The 24513-nt window shown below is 41.5% G+C and overlaps 1 protein-coding gene across 2 annotated transcripts in view; it reads left to right on the top strand.

Moving 5' to 3' along the window:
- The window catches only part of LOC126416142 (EP300-interacting inhibitor of differentiation 3), a 105968-nt gene that overhangs the window by 51405 nt on the left and 30050 nt on the right, over positions 1 to 24513 (top strand). For both annotated transcript variants that reach the window (XM_050083687.1, XM_050083688.1), the window contains exons 3-4: positions 6600 to 6745; positions 21405 to 21593. In XM_050083687.1, the coding sequence (XP_049939644.1) occupies positions 6600 to 6745; positions 21405 to 21593 (335 nt within the window). The remainder of the gene's footprint in view (positions 1 to 6599; positions 6746 to 21404; positions 21594 to 24513) is intronic.

The following is a 24513-nucleotide window of genomic DNA, read 5'->3' as shown; positions in this document are numbered from 1 at the left end:
TTTGCTTGAATGCATGGGAAGTTGCTGGTTGTGTTGACTCCTCAAGTCCTGGGAGTGATCTGGCCCTGTCCTAGTGTGGTGTTCGCCAGGACTGTTCCACTACCGACAGGCTGGTTTACCTGGAGTGTGCCATCCTTATAGCTGTCTTCATTGACCTGCATAAGGCGTATGGCACCACATCCTCATAACTTTACAACAGTAGGGTTCACTCCCGATTTTTATCCAGAACTTCTTGTCGCACCGTAGTTTCTGGGTTTGGGTTGGTGCTTGCCTTTGTACCCCCAAATCAAAGAGAATGGGGTGTCCCCTCACCATCAATGGTCTAGCACCAGCTGTGGGGTCCTCAGTATCACCCTCCTTGTGTGCTGACTACTTTGGCCACTACTATTGCTGTTCTAGTGTGGTTGTTGCTGAACATTGACTGCAGGGCACCACTTGAAAGGTGCATGGATGAGCCCTAAGCTGTGTCTTTTTGTTTTCAGCTGCCAAGACTCATGTTATGCAGCTGTAGCGATGTTGTACCATTCACCCACAATCAGAACTTTACTCACCGACCAGCTACGAAATGTGATGAAGGCTTATCACTTTTTAGGACTGGTCTACGGTGCTTGGTTGATATGGATTCTCCATCTTCGCCAGCTGAAGTGAAAGTACTGGCTGCACCTTAATACATTTCACTGCCTGAATAACACCAGCTGGGTTGCAGATTGCACTACCCTTTTGCAGATTTACAAAGCCCTGATACAATCCTGTCTTTATTATTAGAGTCTGGCTTACAGTTCACCATCGCTCCTCAGTATTGTGGGTACTGGATCTGATACACCATTGAGGGACTTGCCGTGTGACACGAGCCTTTCGAGCTAGTCCTGTGAACAGCTTACTTGTTGACACTGGAGTCCCTCTATTGCAGATCAGGCACCAACAGCAGCTTGTCAGTTATGCTACACACATTCTCAGCTACAATAAGCATCCAAACTACTGTTGCCTTTTTCTAAGCACATAAATCCATGGCCCGCAATGGCATTCCACATCAGGGATTACAATCGCAATCCACATCTGCTCCCTCTTGTCTGAACCCCAATTGTATCCTCTACTACGTATCCTCCAGGCCCACTCTCCACACCTTCAAGGTCCACCTGTCAGTCAAGCTTTATCTTGACTTATCAAAGGTCTGAAAGACTCAGTTCATCCAGAGGCCTGCTACCACCAAGTTTTCTCCACCCTTGCCATGCTCTGGGGTTCAGAAGTAATCCATATTGATGGCTCAATGATTGCTGGTCACGTAGTCCTATACTCACATGGGTCATAATGAACTGTGCTCCCTGCCAAATGGCTGTAGTGTTGTCACTGCGGAGTTGGTAGCCATCTGTCATGCTCTTGAATATATCTGTTCCTGCTCTGTTGAATCCTTTCTCATCTGCGGCGAGCAATTCGGAAGCTGTTGACCATCATTACTCTCGCAGTCCCTTCTTGGTCATTGCTATCCAGAATTCCTTGTATGCTCTTGAACAGTGTGGACACTGTGGATCTTGTCTGGATCCTGGGCCACATTGGAATCCTGGGGAATGAACTTGCTGTTGTTGTTGTTGTTGTTGTTGTTGTGGTCTTCAGTCCTGAGACTGGTTTGATGCAGCTCTCCATGCTACTCTATCCTGTGCAAGCTTCTTCATCTCCCAGTACCTACTGCAACCTACATCCTTCTGAATCTGCTTGGTGTATTCATCTCTTGGCGTCCCTCTACAATTTTTACCCTCCACGTTACCCTCCAATGCTAAATTTGTGATCCCTTGATGCCTCAAAACATGTCCTACCAACCGATCCCTTCTTCTAGTCAAGTTGTGCCACAAACTTCTCTTCTCCCCAATCCTATTCAATACCTCCTCATTAGTTACGTGATGTACCCACCTTACCTTCAGCATTCTTCTGTAGCACCACATTTCAAAAGCTTCTATTCTCTTCTTGTCCAAACTGGTTATCGTCCATGTTTCACTTCCATACATGGCTACACTCCATACAAATACTTTCAGAAACGACTTCCTGACACTTAAATCTATACTCTATGTTAACAAATTTCTCTTCTTCAGAAACGATTTCCTTGCCATTGCCAGTCTACATTTTATATCCTCTCTACTTCGACCATCATCAGTTATTTTACTCCCTAAATAGCAAAACTCCTCTACTACTTTAAGTGTGTCATTTCCTAATCTAATCCCCTCAGCATCACCCGATTTAATTTGACTACATTCCATTATCCTCGTTTTGCTTTTGTTGATGTTCATCTTATATCCTCCTTTAAAGACACTGTCCATTCCGTTCAACTGCTCTTCCAAGTCCTTTGCTGTCTCTGACAGAATTACAATGTCATCAGCGAACCTCAAAGTTTTTATTTCTTCTCCATGGATTTTAATAGCTACTCCGAATTTTTCTTTAATTTCTTTTACTGCTTGCTCAATATACAGATTGAATAACATCGGGGAGAGGCTACAACCCTGTCTCACTCCTTTCCCAACCACTGCTTCCCTTTCATGCCCCTCGACTCTTATAACTGCCATCTGGTTTCTGTACAAATTGTAAATAACCTTTCGCTCCCTGTATTTTACCCCTGCCACCTTCAGAATTTGAAAGAGAGTATTCCAGTTAACGTTGTCAAAAGCTTTCTCTAAGTCTACAAATGCTAGAAACGTAGGTTTGCCTTTTCTTAATCTTTCTTTTAAGATAAGTCGTAAGGTTAGCATTGCCTCACGTGTTCCAACATTTCTACGGAATCCAAACTGATCTTCCCCGAGGTCCGCTTCTACCAGTTTTTCCATTCGTCTGTAAAGAATTCGCGTTAGTATTTTGCAGCTGTGACTTATTAAACTGATAGTTTGGTAATTTTCACATCTGTCAACACCTGCTTTCTTTGGGATTGGAATTATTATATTCTTCTTGAAGTCTGTGGGTATTTCGCCTGTCTCATACATCTTGCTCACCAGATGGTAGAGTTTTGTCATGACTGGCTCTCCCAAGATCATCAGTAGTTCTAATGGAATGTTGTCTACTCCCGGGGCCTTGTTTGGACTCAGGTCTTTCAGTGCTCTGTCAAACTCTTCACGCAGTATCTTATCTCCCATTTCATCTTCATCTACATCCTCTTCCATTTCCATAATATTGTCCTCAAGTACATCGCCCTTGTATAAACCCTTTATATACTCCTTCCACCTTGCTGCCTTCCCTTCTGGGTTGCCATCTGAGCTCTTGATGTTCATACAAGTGGTTCTCTTCTCTCCAAAGGTCTCTTTAATTTTCCTGTAGGCAGTATCTATCTTACCCCTAGTGAGACAAGCCTCTACATCCTTACATTTGTCCTCTAGCCATCCCTGCTTAGCCATTTTGCACTTCCTGTTGATATCATTTTTGAGACGTTTGTATTCCTTTTTGCCTGCTCCATTTACTGCATTTTTATATTTTCTCCTTTCATCAATTAAATTCAATATTTCTTCTGTTACCCAAGGATTTCTATTAGCCCTCATCTTTTTACCTACTTGATCCTCTGCTGCCTTCACTACTTCATCCCTCAGAGCTACCCATGCTTCTTCTACTGTATTTCTTTCCCCCATTCCTGTCGATTGTTACCTTATGCTCTCCCTGAAACTCTCTACAACCTCAGGTTCTTTCAGTTTATCCAGGTCCCATCTCCTTAAATTCCCACCTTTTTGCAGTTTCTTCAGTTTCAATCTGCAGTTCATAACCAATAGATTGTGGTCAGAATCCACATCTGCCCCTGGAAATGTCTTACAGTTTAAAACCTGGTTCCTAAATCTTTGTCTTACCATTGTATAATCTATCTGATACCTTTTAGTATCTCCAGGATTCTTCCAGGTATACAACCTTCTTTTATGATTCGTGAACCAAGTGTGAGCTATGATTAAGTTATGCTCTGTGCAAAATTCTACAAGGCGGCTTCCTCTTTCATTTCTTCCCCCCAATCCATATTCACCTACTATGTTTCCTTCTCTCCCTTTTCCTACTGACAAATTCCAGTCACCCATGACTATTAAATTTTCCTCTCCCTTCACTACCTGAATAATTTCTTTTATCTCGTCATACATTTCATCAATTTCTTCATCATCTGCAGAGCTAGTTGGTGTGCTGATAGCCTGACCACACACATCAAACCTAGTAATTTGGTCTCTGCTAGTTATCTGACTCTTAGTTCGGTATTCAGGAAACAGACCTCCATTCATTATTACACCATCAAGTTTTAGGAATCCAGAATTCGGAATGTCTCACCCTGACTTCACCTAACTAATTTCAGGTGATAAGGGAGACCCCGAATCCATTGAAATTCTCCATGTAGGCCTCTCTCAAGGACTCTTTATCGTCCTTTGCCAGCTCCACATCAACCATACTTGGCTAACTCATGGTCATCTCCTCTGTCTCAAGGAGCCACATCACTGTCATCATGGTTTCCGTTTGACAAAGGTCCACATTTTGCTGGACTGTCTCAGCCTCGCCTCCCTGTGGCAGACTCCTTAGTATCCCAGACTCATTACCCCTGGTGTTGGGAGACGATGCCTCAGCGACTGACTTGGTTTTATGTTTTATTCGTTAAGGGGGATTTTTCTACTCTCTTTAAGGAATGGCTACTTAACCTTATCAGCCCATTGAGGGATTGGCAGAATACTCTGTTACCTCCTCTGCCCAGACAGGGCTTCGGTTGTTTGGGATTAGTGGTCCAGCCAGGTCCTCTCCCTGCCTGCTCTTCTACTCTCCCTCCTTCCTCTCATGTTGTCTGTTTGACGTGTCCATCTCTTTCTCAGGGGTGAGGGGCATATGTCCCCTCATTGCACTCTGCTTTAGGGGGCTTTCAGCTGTGCTCTGTAGATGGGGCACCTTGCATGCCTTTATTCTTATGTCTCCCTTTCTTCTTTTGTGTCCTTTATCTTGCCTTTGTTGACCTTTGGTAGACTTTGTGGTTTTCTTCCCCTGGGTTTTGCATGGTAGGCCATCTCTGATCTACAGTCATGTAGACCTCTCTGTTAAAGGTAAAAGGGACTGATGACAATAGTAGTTTGGTCCCTTTAATCATCCAACCAACCAACCCACCCTCTTGCAGCAGAGGGTTGCAACTTGTGTTAGTGAAGGGGAAAAATCAGCAGAGTAATGTGCATGAGATATAATACCTCAACTGATATTTAGGACAGAATAAATAATTCAGGGGCATTACTTTTCAGCACGTCCTCTTACATATTCTGTCATCCTCCAGCTAACTGTCACTCAACACACACACACACACACACACACACACACACACATATTCTGTTAACAGTCCACCAGGACAAATATTTGTCTTACTGTGGGCTTGTTAGTATGCGGGTGGGTGTCTGTGGGTTGTGTGTGTGAATGTGTGTAATGTTGCTTTAAGAAGAGCTATAACTCGGTAGCTCGTTTGTAAAAGCTGTTGTGTGTTTCTGTGCCCCATGCATCGATACACTGTAGGTGAGTGGTCAACTTTTCCTTATTTTGCCTGATTTTCCATTGGAACAATTTCTGCATTATAATACTAAAGATTTTGTTTGTAAGTGAACATGCTTATGTATGAGCTACAGGTGAAAGCCAGTGTTGCATTTATTCCAGATTTGCAGTATTTACCTTATCGCATTCTTTACCCAAATAATCTTGTATAGAAAGGTATATTACATGATGGCAACACTGTGACAAATATTGAAACCTGTTGACGTAAAACTTTTTGCTTGTGTGTTAACTGCTGTCGGGTAAGTACCTCACTACAGTATAGAGAAGGAAAAAACACTACTTGTTAGACAGTAGCTGGTTGGCATACATTAACTCTTTCTTGATTGCATTCTTCGTGAGAACTCAATGAAGTTAATTTCTCTTTGTATCATATTAGAATTGTGATCAATTGACTATATTTTTTGATAATTTTATTTTTGCGATAAAGGACCAAAAACTATGGTGGTATGAATCTCTCACACGACTCTTGTGAGTTGTTATTGTGGTGGTAAGTGTATTTCCTACTGTAGAAACAAAGGAATTTTTCCCAATTTCACAAATGACAACAGTAGTGATCCCACAAAAACAGACGGATTGTTTTAGCTTTCTTTGTCCACCTGGTACAGTGTTCTACCACAAGATGTCAGGTACATCCAAAAGTGATTAAACATTTTCCCAGAAAGTTTGTAAAATCACTAAGTTATTGGTAAATGGGCTTTCCAGGGTCCACAAGAACCTTTAAAACAATGTTATTTGGTGTGTTGTCTCCTTCTCACAGCACGAAAAGCTATACTTCACAACAGCTGGTGCAGCAGACTCAGGAGTCAGGAGCATACAAAAGTGGTACAATGTATTCCAATAAATGCGGTAATGAAATAAATTTACTGACAAGCACACGTCCATGGCCTGTGGTGGAAGACTTGATAAAGGGTGATAAAGAAAATATCTTACTGAAAGAAAGCATTTCTTTATTTAGCCTCTCTCTCTCTCTGTCCCTCCCCCTCCTCTCCCTTCCTCCCTCCTTTGGTTGTTGTTAATATTTATTGTTGTTGTTGTTCGTATTATTATTACTGTTATTATTATTATACATGTTATTTTTTCAGAGTTGAAATGGAACAATACCAAAGTGTCTTTGCCACTCATTGATGTGAAAGTACTTAGTACTGCTGTAAATACTCTGAAGCTTAATGCCAGTAGCATGGATGTCGATTGTCGGACGTTTGAGACACTTGAATGTTCTGAAAAACTTGTGAGTTTACTTTTTTCCTTATTTCTATTTTTGTATATGCAACTTTAACTTCTGGCATTTTGGTACTAAATGATTTAATATACATTGGCTGAGAAGAAAAGTGAAGTGCCCAGAAGACTTGATTGGAAGTCAGTGTAAATGTGTCCACATACACAACATTGATGGATATGTAAATAATTACAGGTGAAATTCTCTATGGCAGGTATGAACTACCACTGGAACACATTACTGTTTTTAGTGTTACTTGCCCTGGTAGGGTCATCTGCACCTGCCATGTGAGAATAAGTAGTAAACTCTATGCAACATTCTGTGTAATCTTGCACCAATGGTCAGAGACTAGCAGCATCTGGACTAGGTGGCAGCAGCAGGACTAGGAAATTCCTGTCTGATGTGTGGCCTCCCATTGACACAACACAATTTGCCAAGTGTTTACAATATTCACTATGAACATAGCAGTGAATAGTGTAAACACTTGGCAAATTGTGTTGTGTAAGTGGAAGGCTACACATCAGACAGGAATTTTCCCAGTCTTCCTGCTGCCACCTAGTCCAGCTGCTGCTAGTCCCTGACAAATGATGCAGGATGACACGGAATGTTGCACAGAGTTGATTACTTGTTCTCAGATGGCAGTTGCAGATGTGACAAGGTTTGGATGTGTGTGGTGCACAATATGACAATTCTCCTCTGTAGAATCAGAAGTGGTCAGTTAGAACCTTGATGACAAGTATGCCTGTCCTCAAGTTCCCATGCAGTCCAACATTGATCAATGTCACATCCGAATGGTCCGCAAACCTGGATTTTGCACAATTCAGCGAGCCATCTACATGTGACAGTCTACTTAAATCATTTCCCCTTCACTGTAATAAACATCAGTGCCACATTACGTACAGAAATCTAGAAAAAAAGCTGTTGCTGAACACAGCCATACAAATAAGTGGAATGTGTTGTTTGAGCAGCTACTGATTGTAGCCCACACTTCAAACTACTAAGGCTAATCATCACTGAGGCTGTGGGAGTTAGAATTTGTTGTCAACAACTTTACAATGAGATTTAAAGTTGTTGGAATTGAACAGCTAGTGAGCTGGACTTGTCCCGCCACCAATACACTAATGGGAGCTCTTCTGACCTTCTCTACTTCCGCTGTATTGTCACTGTTGCTGTGCAAAGCATTTTACCTGCCAGTTCTCAAGTAGACAACATTTCAAGGCACAAACTTTTTTTAATAGGTAAACCATAAGTGCAACTCTAATTGTAATTAAGAATAGAATTTTGACATACTGTAGAGGTCTAAATTGTACGGAAGTCTCAGAGTTGCAGGAACAAGCCATTTTCTGAAGCTAATGTGGCACATAACTATGGAACGATTTGTTGCTAATCTACAAAAAATGTATTTAAATGAGTTCAGTGGTTTTAGAGAAACTGTGTGATAAGTTTAACCAGTTTCCTAGAAAAGACAATTTCATTTGCATGTAATTGACAAAAATTTGGCTCTAATTTACGTGCTTGGAGATACAGAGAGATAAATACTATACATTAATTTTTGTAGGACAGGGTGTATACAACCTGGGACAACCGGGAGATCCGGGAAAAACCTGGGAATTTTTTCATCCGGGAGAAAACCGGGAAAAACCCGGGAATTGTTTAGAATTCCGGGAATTTTTCATTGTTTTAGTTTTCAGTTAAATTTTTGTGATTTTGACTGATAGGAACCAATACTCCACAAAGGATATTATTGTGTTCCACTACTGCAGAATAATACAGCAGCAACAAAACATGAACAGGAGAAAAAAAAAGAAAATAAAACTTAAGTTCCAAAGGAAATGCGCCGTATACAACAACAAAACAGTGCTCATACAAACGTCTGCCAATGGTAAAGTGTGTCAAAGGCTTTAGGAACACTATGCAATGCTTTATAACAACAAATTGCCTCCACTGAGCATGATGTGACAATTGTTTTAATTAGATTCGTTAGAGCAGTTGCGGGCGGGCTCTTGCACGTGCGCTGTTGAGTCGCGTATGAGCAATACCTTCTCCTGCTTCTGGTTACGGAAGTGTGGCTGGGCACCACTACTTAATATTGCCCCTGTTCGGAAATATCGTAGATCCAGGGCTGATGCACAGAGCAGTCCAAGTTGTTGTGGGGAGGTGGGTCGTCTCCACATGACCTGTGTTTACGTTCAGTGATTTTGTTGTTTCCTCTTCGTTTATTGCTCTCACGTTAAATGATAACAAAACGGATTTTTGTGGCCAGGAGCTATCAAATGAATTAAAATACGTTCGCATAATTACAGCAGGCTAAAATATGTTAATAGTTTCAGATTTTATTTGCACCTTTGACCATCAAGCATTAATCGCCTTACAGAACAATTAAGTTATTTTTGCCGGTTTGCTAAAGAGATTTGGCTTTTATTAATCCTTTCTACTGAGGCAGTCAATTTATTTTAAACGAAGTGTTTATTTTCACACTATTGGCTAGTTTCAACTGTTCGCTGCATTTCAAGTGCACGTACGGCATTATGCTTTAATATAGAACCATAAATGAGTACTGGTACTCCAAGAAAATTTACATACGGATTTGCATTTTAAGCCGAATTATGCATTTTAGTATGGTTTGCAAATTCCCGACGCTCTTGAAGTATCCTTTGATGTCTTGTTTCTTTTATGACGTAATGTAAGATCTTTTAATGTTTTACACATATGAACATATGGGCTTCCTGCGTCATCGTAGCTGCGCAAGCACGGTGACGCCAGTTATCTGGCACTTTCTTGCAACTGCTGAAACGAACCTATTTGTTACAGGTCGCAGGAAAATATTGCGAATGGTGGTTTGAAAAGCGTTACATTAAAGACAGATTTCATTTTACGCAAGATGAACTATGTGCGAGAATGTACGATGAATTTCTTAAATCACAAAGCGTTTGGCTCTCATTTAAAAATCAACTCTTTGAGGACGACCATTTAGAAGAACTTTGAGCCCAGAAGATGAGACATTTGCGTTGTTATTAAAAAATTTTACTGGCACATTTGTGTGATATATCTTAAAGTCTAACACGTGCAAAAAAGATCAACATTGTATGTGGAAGCTTAGCTTCTCTTCCAACTTATTAATCTTCGAGACTAATATTGTATGTAAATGCTGTGTATATTAATTTAAGCCATTAACTTATTTGTGTATTCACGCTACTTAAGAGTGATCTTGCTTTTGGCTGACTATATCATGTGTCCTATTGCTGTCATCAGCGGGCAAGATCACGTGAATGAGCTATGACGCCTACAAAAGCGCACCGCAATCTCGATTTCAATGCTTCGGAAAGTGACATACATTGTTTGGTGTAATTCAAATTTATACCTTCATAATACGAAAATATGCAGCGTGCATGTTGCTGCACATCAAATGTCTTTCAAAACTTGTTTTTCCCCCTGAGTTTCGTTTTCTAAAGTGCCTGGAAATTCTACGTTGGTATATAAAACAATAAACATTCAAAGGATTGATGACTTTAACAGTGCTGAGGAAGATTATACTGTCACTTAACACGGAAAAAGTGTGTTTTCACCCGGGAGAAAGAGTATTTTTATCCGGGAAAAATCCGGGAATTTTTTTCTTGTCCATATATACACCCTGTGGGAGATAAAGAATTTAAAATGATTCTGTCCTTGCAGAGGGCTACAGAAGTTGGCTGCGGATTCTACTTGCCATGACAGCGTTGCAATTTTGGACCTTAAACATAAGATATTAACTAATGTAAACCAGACTGATGGAGATATAAAGAGACTGCTTAGGAGAATGTCCTGTGTTCTGCATTGTGATGCAAACAGATCCTATGCCAATGTATTTGCTAATGTAGTGGGCACCACTACATTTTTTATATCTGTGTCATTGTTACTTTTTTGGAAATCTGTTGCTTTCCTGATAAAGTGGATGGACAATACTGATGGAAAGCTCATTTTTGTACAGATAAGTTTTTGTATTAAATGTTTGTGGTGCACTTAATGGTTTAATGGACTGTTTCAAAACTTAGCCGAAAAGGGTGAAAGAAGGGTGAAAATATAGGAACATCTATTTCAGCTGTGTGCCAACACTCTGTAATTTCTGAGAAGAGACAGTTAAAGTTTCAATGCCAATTTATTAGTCTATTAGGCAATCCCAGAAAAAAGTGGGTTGGTAGCATGATGGATAAGAGCACATTTGAAGTTTTACCCCCACCCCCCCCCCCCCACACACACACACACACACACAGCAAATGTTCAAATCCAGTCTTAAGTTTATGTCTTTAACATGAATTGAAAATAAAAAGCATATAAATTCTAATATTCCAATTTTTGCTTACATTTTTACTTCCAACCAATGCATTCCCATGACATTTATCACAAAAAAAGCTTAAAAATTCGGAACATCACAATCAGTGTGTAAAGACACACATGCTGCAGTCACATTTTTCAGTGTGAATATCAATAGGAAAAGCAACCTCGTTAATACTGCTAAATACTTCGCAATCCGACGGTAATTTCGCAGCAAACCACCATGCATATTAAAGCATTTTCTCAAAAGCTGGAACCTGCAAATGTCACACTTCTACTTGTCATCTTCCTCTGCTGTGCACTGAGAATAGGGCACCTCTGTGATCAGAGAATCCAATTCTTCTCTTGTAGTTAAAAGTATAACCTGCTGCATCGACAGAACAGTGTACGTTTTAATGGCATTACTTTTAATTAACATGTCACTATTCTGATTTCATCAACAAACAACCCTTTGTGTAAGGAAACTCAAATATTTAAACTTTGTTCTTCATTTTCAGTTACTGCTAATAATGTAAAGTTATATAAGATCTGTGATGATAAAAGTGTGCTTCTAATAAGAATTCCAGCATATTTTATAATGTCATAAAAATATTGATGTCACATACTTCCACAACAACAAAGGATAAATAAAAGAACAACATAAAATATGATTTTGAACATAGGTCACAAGAATTCGAACCTGTGAAAGAACCATTATGCTACCAACGCATTTAAACGTTGCATCCACAAGGAGACTGAAAACCTGCAGTGAAACCATCGTTTTCTCAAAAACTATTTATTATTGGCACCTAATCCAAAAATTTTTTTATCCCTTTTTACATCTTGCAAAGTTTTCTGTGTCAGAAAATGACTTACAGAGGGTTCCCCGTATGCGAAGTATTCCAGTCTTATGCTGATTTGATAATTTCTGTGTTCACATACTGTCACAGTCACATTAAATTTATACCTGTAAATAACACTTAAATCACATAGACCATCTGATGCATTTTACTCTACTTAACCAAATGGTGGACCATGGAATGTTAGCTGTCATGACACGGCTTGTGGATTGCTTGGACATTACACACTGCATTCAGCATTCTCAGCCAAGGCAACACTAACTTCAACAATTTGTGGCACGAGAGAAATTCCCAAATCTGCAATTAATCCGTATTTCTGAATCACATTCAACCCTGGTATGGAAAGAGGACTTCTCCGTATTCCTGTAACTTGTTGATACTTGCGAAGAGCTGAGGTACTATTGTTGTTTCGATAAAACAGCTTTGAGTAAACTCCTGCTGTCCTCGTCCAGGCCCATGTTGACTGTTAGCAACTGTAATGTGCACTGATGCTTGTGTTTCAAACCTACATGGCCGTACCAGTACCAGCACCTAGTGGAAAGTCCTGAGGGTAAAACTACTAATAATGCAAATTGTGCAGTGCACAGTCTGAACATCATTTATATAAAGTTGTGTTCCTGTGTGGTGAATAGTTTTACATCTACATTGGCTCAAGTCATTAAAGTTTAATTATAACCATCCTGTAGAATCAGAACCTGAAGTTAATTATCGCTTTTTACAATATGCAATTACATTGTGGTTGTAGTTGAACCCCTCCCTGTGTTAGATTTAGAATTATTGATTTTTTTTCAAACAGTGAGCTGTATAAAATGTTTCTTTTGTGCAGAGCTTGAAATTAAATGGGAGGAAACAGAAAAATTAAATTTAACTTATTTTTCTAGGAAATTGTAATGCAATTTTACCAATTACTGATCACTGTAGTCAAACCTTGATCTCCCTTTACAATTTGTACACCACCACACTTCCCCTCACTGCCAGATTTACCATTCCTTGTTGGCTCAAAATGTATCATATCAACTATTCCCTTTATATTTTCAGTTTGTGACAAAACTTTGCCCACATTTCATCCCCATATGAGAGTGCACTCAAGACATTACTTCAGAAAACTCTTAAATGTATATTCAGTATTAACAAATTTCTCTTGTTCAGAAATTATTTTCTTTATATTCACAGTCTGCATTTTATATCCTTTCTTCTACCATCATCAGTTATTTTGTTGCCTGAGTAGCAAAACTTACATTTCTTTTAAAAGTCCTAGTGGTGAACTCCTGAAGCATTCGCATCAAAATGCTATAATTCTGCACACTCTTTAAAAGCAGTGAAGCTCATACAATACTAGGTACAGAAGCTGGCTAAAATCCAAAACTGACATTGTGAATTTTGAAGTAAAACTAAGTGTATTTTAGAACAGTAGGCTAATAGAAAATGGACGTGCCGTATTTGTCACAACAGACAAGATATTCAAACTACTGAAATATGAACTAAAGTTGCATGTGAGATCCGATGGGCATAAACTTAAAATTGATTAGTTTCATTTATCAACAGACTCAACCATAAATGTAACTAAAAACTGCAGAGAAATTCTAAACTCCCTTATACTTACATTCCCCAATCCTGCTGTCATCACTGGAGGATACTTCAATCACCCAACAATCAGTTGACATCATAACAGTTTAGCAAGTTGGGGGATGTCAAGCCATCCTTCAGAACAATACTAAATGCTCTTTCTTAAAACTAACTAGAATAGATAGATTGGGAACTTACTCATGACAGAATTGTATTAGATCCAAAGGTAACTTATATACCTGCTATCCCCGAGATCGCCCATGTTGTAACCAAAGTCAGTGACCATGTGGCAGTTGTGGAAATAATGATTGCCAAAGTACAATCTTAAGTGTTCTTAAAGACCTTTATCTGTAGGCATGTGCAAGTTTAGGAATTATGCCTCAAATTTATGAGAATAGCTGACTAAGCACTGGACAGGTATGTATCTAATAAAGCAGTTCATTATGAAAGTGGACTCTCAATGTTAGTGTGTCCCCTAAAGAAACCTGCAGGGAAAGAGCAAGTACTGCACGGTAGGTGGAAAACAAAGCGTTAAGGCCGTAGATTTAGAGATGCTAAATGAAATGCATGTAGCTGTCAAAAAGGCAATGTGACACCTTCAATGACAACTGTACCAAAATCTTATTAAATTCTCTCTCCAAAAAAGAAACACACACACACACACACACACACACACACACACACACACACACTATTTGATATTACATATAGACTGTCAGATGCGCTACTAGACACAGAGAAACTGAGGGTAGCAATACAAAATCAGAAATGCCAAACTCCACTTTCAAACATTTCTTTACAAAGGAAATATGTGAGAGTCTTGTCCAACTTTCTCTCCCCACTGCTGAGAAGAGTGATGCAGGTATTAGTGGCAGTGGCATTGAGTTACAGCAGAAATCACAAGTTACCGAGCCATGATGTACAGGCTGTAGTCGGAATTTGGATGTAAATTACCTTTTCTCTTAGTTATGTAGGAATTTTATGGAGGAGGATCGGGTAGTGATAGTGGGTGGAGCAGGGAACAGTCTTGATAAGGACGGGGAATGTGATGTAGGTGGTGACCTGGTAATGACAGCTACTGAAACTGGTGGCACTAATGTGCATTTCATGCAACCGTTTCAGCGCCATGATCGGCTTCATATTAATGCAGATGTTAGATGTGTTAACATGGGTCTGGGGAGGGCGCTGATGCCATAGGGCATGGGTCACATCTCAGTGGTGCCAGTTGGCTATATCAGTAGATCGGGTACTGTGCTGCACATGTTAGCCCTGTATTTAGCCATATTTGTAATTTTTTCCTTTATAGTAATGGTGGGTTTCCTGAGCAATTAAAGTACTCTGTAGTAAAGCTGCTTTATAAAAAGGGAGAAAGGGATAATGTAAATAATTTTAGGCCTATTTCTATGCCATCAGTGTTTGCAAAACACAGCCTTTTCAATAAAAGGCTGTGTATGTAAGGATAATTGATCATTTTATATCACACGATTCACTATCAAATGTACAGTCCGGCTTTAGAAGTCATTTTAACAACTGAATATGCTATATTCTCTTTTTTCTGTGAGATACTGGATGGGTTAAACAAAAGGTTTCGAATGCTTGGCATATTTTTTGATTTAACTAAGGCATTTGATTGTGTTGATCATAAAATATTGCTCCAGAATTTGGACCATTATGGAATACGGGGAGTAGCTCACAATTGGTTCACCTCTTACTTTAGCAACAGACAGCAAAAGGTCATTATTCACATTGTTGATAATGGCTGTGATGTGGGGTCTGAGTGGGGAATGCTCCAGGGATCAGTATTGGGGCCACTCCTGTTCCTTAAATGCTCTCTAGTATTATGGGTAGCTCTAAAATATTTCTGTTTGCTGATGACACTAGCTTGGTAGTAAAGGATCTTGTGTTCAACATTGGCTTGGTTTCAAATAGTGCAGTACATGACCTAAGTTTATGGCATGCAAAAAATAAACTAACGCTAAATCACAGTAAGACTCAGTTTTTACAGTTTCTAAACACAATTCAGCAAAACCTGATGTTTTAATTTCACAGAACAGGCATATGATTAGTGAAACTGAACAGTTCAAGTTTCTAGGTGTTCAGATGGATAGTATATATATATATATATATATATATATATATATATATATATATATATATATATATATATATATATATATATATATATATATATATAGAAGGAAACATTCCACGTGGGAAAAATTATATATAAAAACAAAGATGAGGTGACTTACCGAACAAAAGCGCTGGCAGGTCAATAGACACACAAACATACACACAAAATTCAAGCTTTCGCAACAAACTGTTGCCTCATCAGGAAAGAGGGAAGGAGAGGGGAAGACGAAAGGAAGTGGGTTTTAAGGGAGAGGGTAAGGAGTCATTCCAATCCCGGGAGCGGAAAGACTTACCTTAGGGGGAAAAAAGGACAGGTATACACTCGCACACACGCACATATCCATCCATCCATACATACAGACACAAGCAGACATATTTAAAGACAAAGAGTTTGGGCAGAGATGTCAGTCGAGGCAGAAGTGTAGAGGCAAAGAAGTTGTTGAAAGACAGGTGAGGTATGAGTGGCGGCAACTTGAAATTAGCGGAGATTGAGGCCTGGCGGATGACGAGAAGAGAGGATATACTGAAGGGAAAGTTCCCATCTCCGGAGTTCGGATAGGTTGGTGTTGGTGGGAAGTATCCAGATAACCCGGACGGTGTAACACTGTGCCAAGATGTGCTGGCTGTGCACCAAGGCATGTTTAGCCACAGGGTGATCCTCATTACCAACAAACACTGTCTGCCTGTGTCCATTCATGCGAATGGACAGTTTGTTGCTGGTCATTCCCACATAGAATGCATCACAGTGTAGGCAGGTCAGTTGGTAAATCACGTGGGTGCTTTCACACGTGGCTCTGCCTCTGATCGTGTACACCTTCCGGGTTACAGGACTGGAGTAGGTGGTGGTGGGAGGGTGCATGGGACAGGTTTTGCATCGGGGGCGGTTACAAGGATAGGAGCCAGAGGGTAGGGAAGGTGGTTTGGGGATTTCATAGGGATGAACTAACAGGTTACGAAGGTTAGGTGGACGGCGGAAAGACACTCTTGGCGGAGTGGGGAGGATTTCATGAAGGATGGATCTCATTTCAGGGCAGGATTTGAGGAAGTCGTATCCCTGCTGGAGAGCCACATTCAGAGTCTGGTCCAGTCCCGGAAAGTATCCTGTCACAAGTGGGGCACTTTTGTGGTTCTTCTGTGGGGGATTCTGGGTTTGAGGGGACGAGGAAGTGGCTCTGGTTATTTGCTTCTGTACCAGGTCGGGAGGGTAGTTGCGGGATGCGAAAGCTGTTTTCAGGTTGTTGGTGTAATGATTCAGGGATTCCGGACTGGAGCAGATTCGTTTGCCACGAAGACCTAGGCTGTAGGGAAGGGACCGTTTGATGTGGAATGGGTGGCAGCTGTCATAATGGAGGTACTGTTGCTTGTTGGTGGGTTTGATGTGGACGGACGTGTGAAGTTGGCCATTGGACAGGTGGAGGTCAACGTCAAGGAAAGTGGCATGGGATTTGGAGTTGGACCAGGTGAAACTGATGGAACCAAAGGAGTTGAGGTTGGAGAGGAAATTCTGGAGTTCTTCTTCACTGTGAGTCCAGATCATGAAGATGTCATCAATAAATCTGTACCAAACTTTGGGTTGGCAGACTTGGGTAACCAAGAAGGCTTCCTCTAAGCGACCCATGAATAGGTTGGCGTACGAGGGGGCCATCCTGGTGCCCATGGCTGTTCCCTTTAATTGTTGGTATGTCTGGCCCTCAAAAGTGAAGAAGTTGTGGGTCAGGATGAAGCTGGCTAAGGTGATGAGGAAAGAGGTTTTAGGTAGGGTGGCAGGTGATCGGCGTGAAAGGAAATGCTCCATCGCAGCGAGGCCCTGGACGTGCGGAATATTTGTGTATAAGGACGTGGCATCAATGGTTACAAGGATGGTTTCCGGGGGTAACAGATTGGGTAAGGATTCCAGGCGTTCAAGGAAGTGGTTGGTGTCCTTGATGAAGGATGGGAGACTGCATGTAATGGGTTGAAGGTGTTGATCTACGTAGGCAGAGATACGTTCAGTGGGGGCTTGGTAACCAGCTACAATGGGGCGGCCGGGATGATTGGGTTTGTGGATTTTAGGAAGAAGGTAGAAGGTAGGGGTGCGGGGTGTCGGTGGGGTCAGGAGGTTGATGGAGTCAGGTGAAAGGTTTTGCAGGGGGCCTAAGGTTCTGAGGATTCCTTGAAGCTCCGCCTGGACATCGGGAATGGGGTTACCTTGGCAAACTTTGTATGTGGTGTTGTCTGAAAGCTGACGCAGTCCCTCAGCCACATACTCCCGACAATCAAGTACCACGGTCGTGGAACCCTTGTCCGCCGGAAGAATGACGATGGATCGGTCAGCCTTCAGATCACGGATAGCCTGGGCTTCAACAGTGGTGATGTTGGGTGTAGGATTAAGGTTTTTTAAGAAGGATTGAGACGCAAGGCTGGAAGTCAGAAATTCCTGGAAAGTTTGGAGAGGGTGATTTTGAGGAAGAGGAGGTGGGTCCCGCTGTGACGGAGGACGGAACTGTTCCAGGCAGGGTTCAATTTGGATGGTGTCTTGAGGAGTCGGATCATTAGGAGTAGGATTAGGATCATTTTTCTTCGTGGCAAAGTGATACTTCCAGCAGAGAGTACGAGTGTAGGACAGTAAATCTTTGACGAGGGCTGTTTGGTTGAATCTGGGAGTGGGGCTGAAGGTGAGGCCTTTGGATAGGACAGAGGTTTCGGATTGGGAGAGAGGTTTGGAGGAAAGGTTAACTACTGAATTAGGGTGTTGTGGTTCCAGATTGTGTTGATCGGAATTTTGAGGTTTTGGAGGGAGTGGAGCTGGAAGTGGGAGATTGAGTAGATGGGAGAGACTGGGTTTGTGTGCAATGAGAGGAGGTTGAGGTTTGCTGGAAAGGTTGTGAAGGGTGAGTGAGTTGCCTTTCCGGAGGTGGGAAACCAGGAGATTGGATAGTTTTTTGAGGTGGAGGGTGGCATGCTGTTCTAATTTACGGTTGACCTGTAGGAGGATGCTCTGAACAGCCGGTGTGGATGTGGGAGAGGAAAGATTAAGGACTTTTATTAAGGATAGGAGTTGACGGGTGTGTTCTTTGGCTGAGTTGATGTGTAGGTGAAGGATTAGGTGGCTGAGGGCAATGGATTGTTCAGTTTGGAACTGGTATAGGGACTGATGGAAGGAAGAGTTGCAGCCAGAGATGGGAACTTTGAGTGTGAGGCCTTTATATATAAATAATATTCCTTACTGTCTTTTCTTGTTAACAATATTAGCTTATAATCCCAAGAATAAGCAGCTCTCACTCGGTTAATACTCGGCAGAAATCAAACCTGCATTTGGATCGGACTTCCTTAACTCTTGTGCAGAAAGGTGTGCAGTATACTGCTGCATCAATTTTCAATAAGCTACCACTCGAATTCAAAAATCTAAGCGGAAATCCACATGTTTTCAAATCGAAACTGAAGAGTTTCCGCCGGCTGGGGTGGCCGAGTGGTTCTAGGCTCTAGTCAGGAACTGCACGACCGCTACGGTTGCAGGTTCGAATCCGGCCTCGGGCATGGATGTGTGTGATGTCCTTAGGTTGGTTAGGTTTAAGTACTTCTAAGTTCTAGGGGACTGATGATCTCAGGAGTTAAGTCCCATAGTGCTCAAAGCCATTTGAACCATTTAAAGTGTTTCCCCATGGGTCACTCTTTCTATTCTGTCGAAGTTTCTTGAAAAATTAAGCTGACTCTTGTTGTAATCTTGATTGCGTTTACTTAAACTTATGGACTGACTTTTTTCAGCTTCATAAACATTTATTTTTATCTGTTATTACTTTTATGTTTTAATTTCATGTATGACACATTTCATGACCTTGGAGATTTGCTCCTCAATTTGGTCCTATGGAACTTGACGTGTAAATGAAAATCAATTCCTTGAACAAAATGCTGTGCTCACTGCAGTAAAATAGAGTTCACATGCAACCACAAGAAAGGTAGCAGAAGTAATCCGCAAAATTACTGTGCAGTATCATTTACATTTCTCTATACATCTTGGAGCATATTATGAGCTCAAATATAATGAAATATCTTAAACAGAATGATCTCCATGCCAGACAGCATTGTGAGATGTCCGTGCAGATAAGAAAAATGCTATCCACACCCCATCCGCAAGACTCTTATGTGCATTTACAAGTTGAATTTTTGCCTGGTTAAGCCAGCAGTGCAGTTTGATGCTAATTAACACTGGACTTATTTCAGTGACAGTCATATCAAATTTAAACTGTTTTTTGCTTATAAGTGTGGCACAAAATGTATTTGTTCCTTATTTGTGTAGGAAGCCATTAGTTGAGAAGAAATTTCATGCCAGGTTTTAACATTTTATACATGGGCCTTATATTTTAATATGTAGCCTGCCATATTCTTGACACACTCGGCAAACTCTAACATACTGCCATAATTACTGAAGCAGTGTTTTGTGAATTTTTCTATGGCTCATTTCCAATGCATTGGAAGATCATATGAAGTTGTCCCACAATTTGTAACCTGTGACATATTGTTAAATGTGAGTCACATAGTTGATTTATCATACGTTCAGGGTGACAATTATTGAACTGTACGAAATAAAATCATCATAACCTCTGACCGGGTTGTGTTAGGACGTTCAAACTGCAGGGTATGATGCGAATTAATATACTGAGTATGGTTTGGTTCATTGATGATGCCTACTTTCATTTGGGTGGGTTCGTCAATAAGCAAAATCGGCACATTTGTGGGACTGAGAATCTGCATTTCGTGGTCTAGAAGTCTCTTCACCCTCAATTGATGACTGTTGTGTGCAATGGCCAGTCACAGAATAATCAGTGTGATATTCTGTGATGGCATGTTGACTACCAAAAGGTACCTGAAAGTTTTGGAAGATGATTTCATCCACATTATCTAAAGTGACCCTCATTTTGACAAGATGTGATTCATACAAGACGGAGTTCGGCCCCATTGAAGCAGGAGAGTGTTTGATGTTCTGGAGGAATACTTAAGGGACCACATTCTGGCTCTGCAGCACCAAGAGGCCATTGGCATGGGTCTTAAGTGACCGCAATATTCTCCGGGTCTGAACACTTGCAACTCCTTTATGTGAGGCTATATTGAAGACAAGGTGTATAGCAATAACCCCAAAGCCATTTCTGAGCTGGAAACAGTCATTCGGTAGGTCATCGACAGCATCAAAGAAAAGCGGCATGGATGATCTAATTTGTTTAATTTATAGGTGGAGTATCATAGAAATGCTCGAAATGAACTGGCAGACATTTGAAGACAGATGCCAATTATCCTGTAAAAGCCTGCTTACAAAGCTTTTACAACCAGTATTAAGTGACTAAATTAAGAACGTAATACAGCATGTCACTCCTAAGGACCCCCAAAGGCAAGATTATTTACAGCATGAACAGAAGATTTTGAGCAACTGTGTGATGTCGGGTCTTTCCCTTTGCCGTCATTGACGATTTGCGAGTTCATATTTTCGCGTGACTGAGTACGTTTTCTGCTTCAGAAAGAGGATTTTGTCAGAAAGCCGATATATTTCTAGCATTCTTTTTTGTTCCACCTGTCTACAACTCAATGCCTCCTCTATGTGGTGAGTAGCAATTTATCATTTTCATATGGTTGTTATTCCATTTTGGACCTTATCTTGTTTGATTTTTCCCATAAAGTACATTCTAAATTCCCATGACCACTTTTAGTTCATGTCCGCCTTTGATCTACCCTAGTTTTATTATTTGGTACAACAAAATACACTGTTGAAATTAAGTCGTGTAATATAACACTGGTAGCAGAATACTATGGTGGGAAAGTTAAAAATTAAATGCATGTGTTTTGTTTTTCAGTTACCATTTCTGGAACCTGGACATATGGATTCTTTGTTTTCATACAGTGAAAAATGTTTCAGTATGACTGTTCCAACGTTCCCATTTTTATATGGAACACTTAATGAGGAGGAAACACAAAAAGTTGTCAGAAGACAGAGACCAAAACCAGCAGAAAACGTTGAGAGTGAAAAGAAACGCCCAGAAAATGTAGGTAACTATTGTGTGAACACACACTTTAAATTTCAGTTAGATACATGTAGTTTTAAATATTTTAGATAAAAATCCATTGGACAAAAATTTATTCAACCCTAGAGAAATCATTGCGAACACCATTAATACTGTATAATTCCCCCCCTGGTCTTGATAACCTCCTGAATTTTGATAGGAAATGAGTCTACAAGGTTATGCAGGTTCATTGCTTCCAAGTTAAGGCCCTCATTGAGGATTTGATCATGCAGTTCCACCAAATTGTGGGGATGCTGATGTTTCACCTGATGTTCCAATGTGTCCCACAGTTTTTTCTGTGGGCTTCAGGTCAGGTGATTTTTGCAGGCCAGTCAAAATGTAATAGGGTGGGGGAGTGTTCAGAAAACCTGTCTATATTCTTCCAGCCCTATAAACTTTGCTGTTGCCATCTTTATGTGCCTGTGTAAGCAATGGCCTCTTGCAAAGTGATGGACTCCAAATGTTCATTGCACACAGTTCCTGTCACTACATTCTTCAGGGTTGCAATTCAGTAAAACCTGGAATTCTCAGGGAGTTACATTTTACCTGGAAAGACTGGGTAAATCTTGGGGAATTCTTGGAATTTCATAAATTCTCAGAGAAATCAGTGTTTTTAACCTAGCATTGAAATTAAATTTTTTGTGTTTTATATACCACAAATTTATAAAAAAAGATTAATATCTCAAAGTGTGTTAATTATATGCGCAGGTGGAAACTTTCCCTGCAATACATCCTATGTTCCCGTAACCCTCCTAGCCTCAGCCTTCAATAGTCACTGTCCTCACCCATCCAGCTCTTTCTCTGTTCCCATTCCAATACTACACAACCGTCATTCCACCACCACACCCAGTCTTCTTATTTATCTCCTTTCCTGCTACTTCCTCCCACTCCTCTCCCCACTCCTCTCCCCACTCCTCTCCCCACTCCTCTCCCCACTCCTCTCCCCACTCCTCTCCCCACTCCTCTCCCCACTCCTCTCCCCACTCCTCTCCCCACTCCTCTCCCCACTCCTCTCCCCACTCCTCTCCCCACTCCTCTCCCCACTCCTCTCCCCACTCCTCTCCCCACTCCTCTCCCCACTCCTCTCCCCACTCCTCTCCCCACTCCTCTCCCCACTCCTCTCCCCACTCCTCTCCCCACTCCTCTCCCCACTCCTCTCCCCACTCCTCTCCCCACTCCTCTCCCCACTCCTCTCCCCACTCCTCTCCCCACTCCTCTCCCCACTCCTCTCCCCACTCCTCTCCCCACTCCTCTCCCCACTCCTCTCCCCACTCCTCTCCCCACTCCTCTCCCCACTCCTCTCCCCACTCCTCTCCCCACTCCTCCCCTGCCCTTCACCTGACCTGCAGCACTTCACTGTTTGCAACCCCCTCCATACGCTCCCTCCCCCCCTCCATACGCTCCCTCCCCCCCTCCATACGCTCCCTCCCCCCCTCCATACGCTCCCTCCCCCCTCCATACTCTCCCTCCCCCCTCCATACTCTCCCTCCCCCCTCCATACTCTCCCTCCCCCCTCCATACTCTCCCTCCCCCCTCCATACGCTCCCTACCCCCTCCATACGCTCCCTACCCCCTCCATACGCTCCCTCCCCCCTCCATACGCTCCCTCCCCCCTCCATACGCTCCCTCCCCCCTCCATACGCTCCCTCCGCCTCCCTGGCCCAGCCTCCTCCTTACACCCACCCAGTCGCCACTCCCATCATGCACTGATGCTGCTGCTTGCAGTGTGGTTTCTGTTGCCTGAGACTGCAGTCGTATGTGAGTTGGAGTTGGTGTGTGTTTGTGTGTGTGTGTGTGTGTGTGTGTGTGTGTTGTGTTGTGTTGTGTTGTGTTGTGTTGATGAAGGCCTTAATGGCCGAAAGCTTTGTGAGTGTGTGTGTGTCTTTTCATTGTACCTATCAGCGACTCAGCATCTCCGTTATATGGTGAGTATCAACTTTTCTTCTCATCATATTGATGTTCAAAAGCTGTGGTTAAACTACTGCTTACAGTGGTATATAGCTCAACTGTGAGGAAAGAAAAGTCATTATTGTGGTGTGCTGCCCCTCACCCACTCACCAGTAATTTATCAAGAGTGTCTTGACACCATCTTCGTACTCATACCTGAAATTCTCAGCCAACTCTTTTTCTCCAAGTTTGAGTAGTCACCATGGTTCTCTCACTAACAGGTGGGGATGGACCTTCATTCACTGCCTACAGCAATTCCTGTTGGGTAGGGAAGTGCTTTTGATTCAAAAGCCCTGAAACACATCTCCAGTCACTCTGGATCTTTTTGCAACCATAATTGTGACATGTTGTTTCATGGCAACATATGTTAAATCACTTCTTGTAGGTATGTTTTTACAGTCTGCCGCAAAACACCAAGAAATCCAATAATTTGGCACTCCATATGGTTATGGTCACGGCCAAACACAATTGCACCTTTTTGCCACTCTGTTACTTCCTTACATTTATGCATGTTTATGTAAAATTTCTGCTTGAAACAAATGTCTCACTGATTATTACTGCTTTTCGGCCACACAGAGGCATCTACATGCAATTGAGCATGACTTGATCTAAACGCTCTCTGTAAAGACTTAAGTTTCATCTGTGCTTTTACATTGGGGTGACTAATGATTTGTCTGGTGAGCTTACATTCACATTCTTCATTGTATTTCAGTAACTGTGGTTGACATTTTGTGAAATACTTTCAGTTACTGTTAAATCCATGTTCTCAGTTGTAAATAAACACGGCAGTAAGTAAAGGCTCATAGCAAATTGTACAATAAACAGTGTAGTACAAAGTGATATTTAGTCTAGCGTCATGACAGATTCAGTTTTTCCCATGAGACAACCTGTAAAAGTTGATTGCTTATTTGCCTGACTTTGGAAATTATGTATCCATTCTAATTGTGATCAGGGT

The sequence above is a fragment of the Schistocerca serialis genome, chromosome 8, assembly GCF_023864345.2.
Source record: "Schistocerca serialis cubense isolate TAMUIC-IGC-003099 chromosome 8, iqSchSeri2.2, whole genome shotgun sequence".
Lineage (NCBI taxonomy): Eukaryota > Metazoa > Arthropoda > Insecta > Orthoptera > Acrididae > Schistocerca > Schistocerca serialis.
The sequence above is the reverse complement of the archived record's forward strand: the minus strand, read 5'-3'. Positions and strand labels throughout refer to the sequence as shown.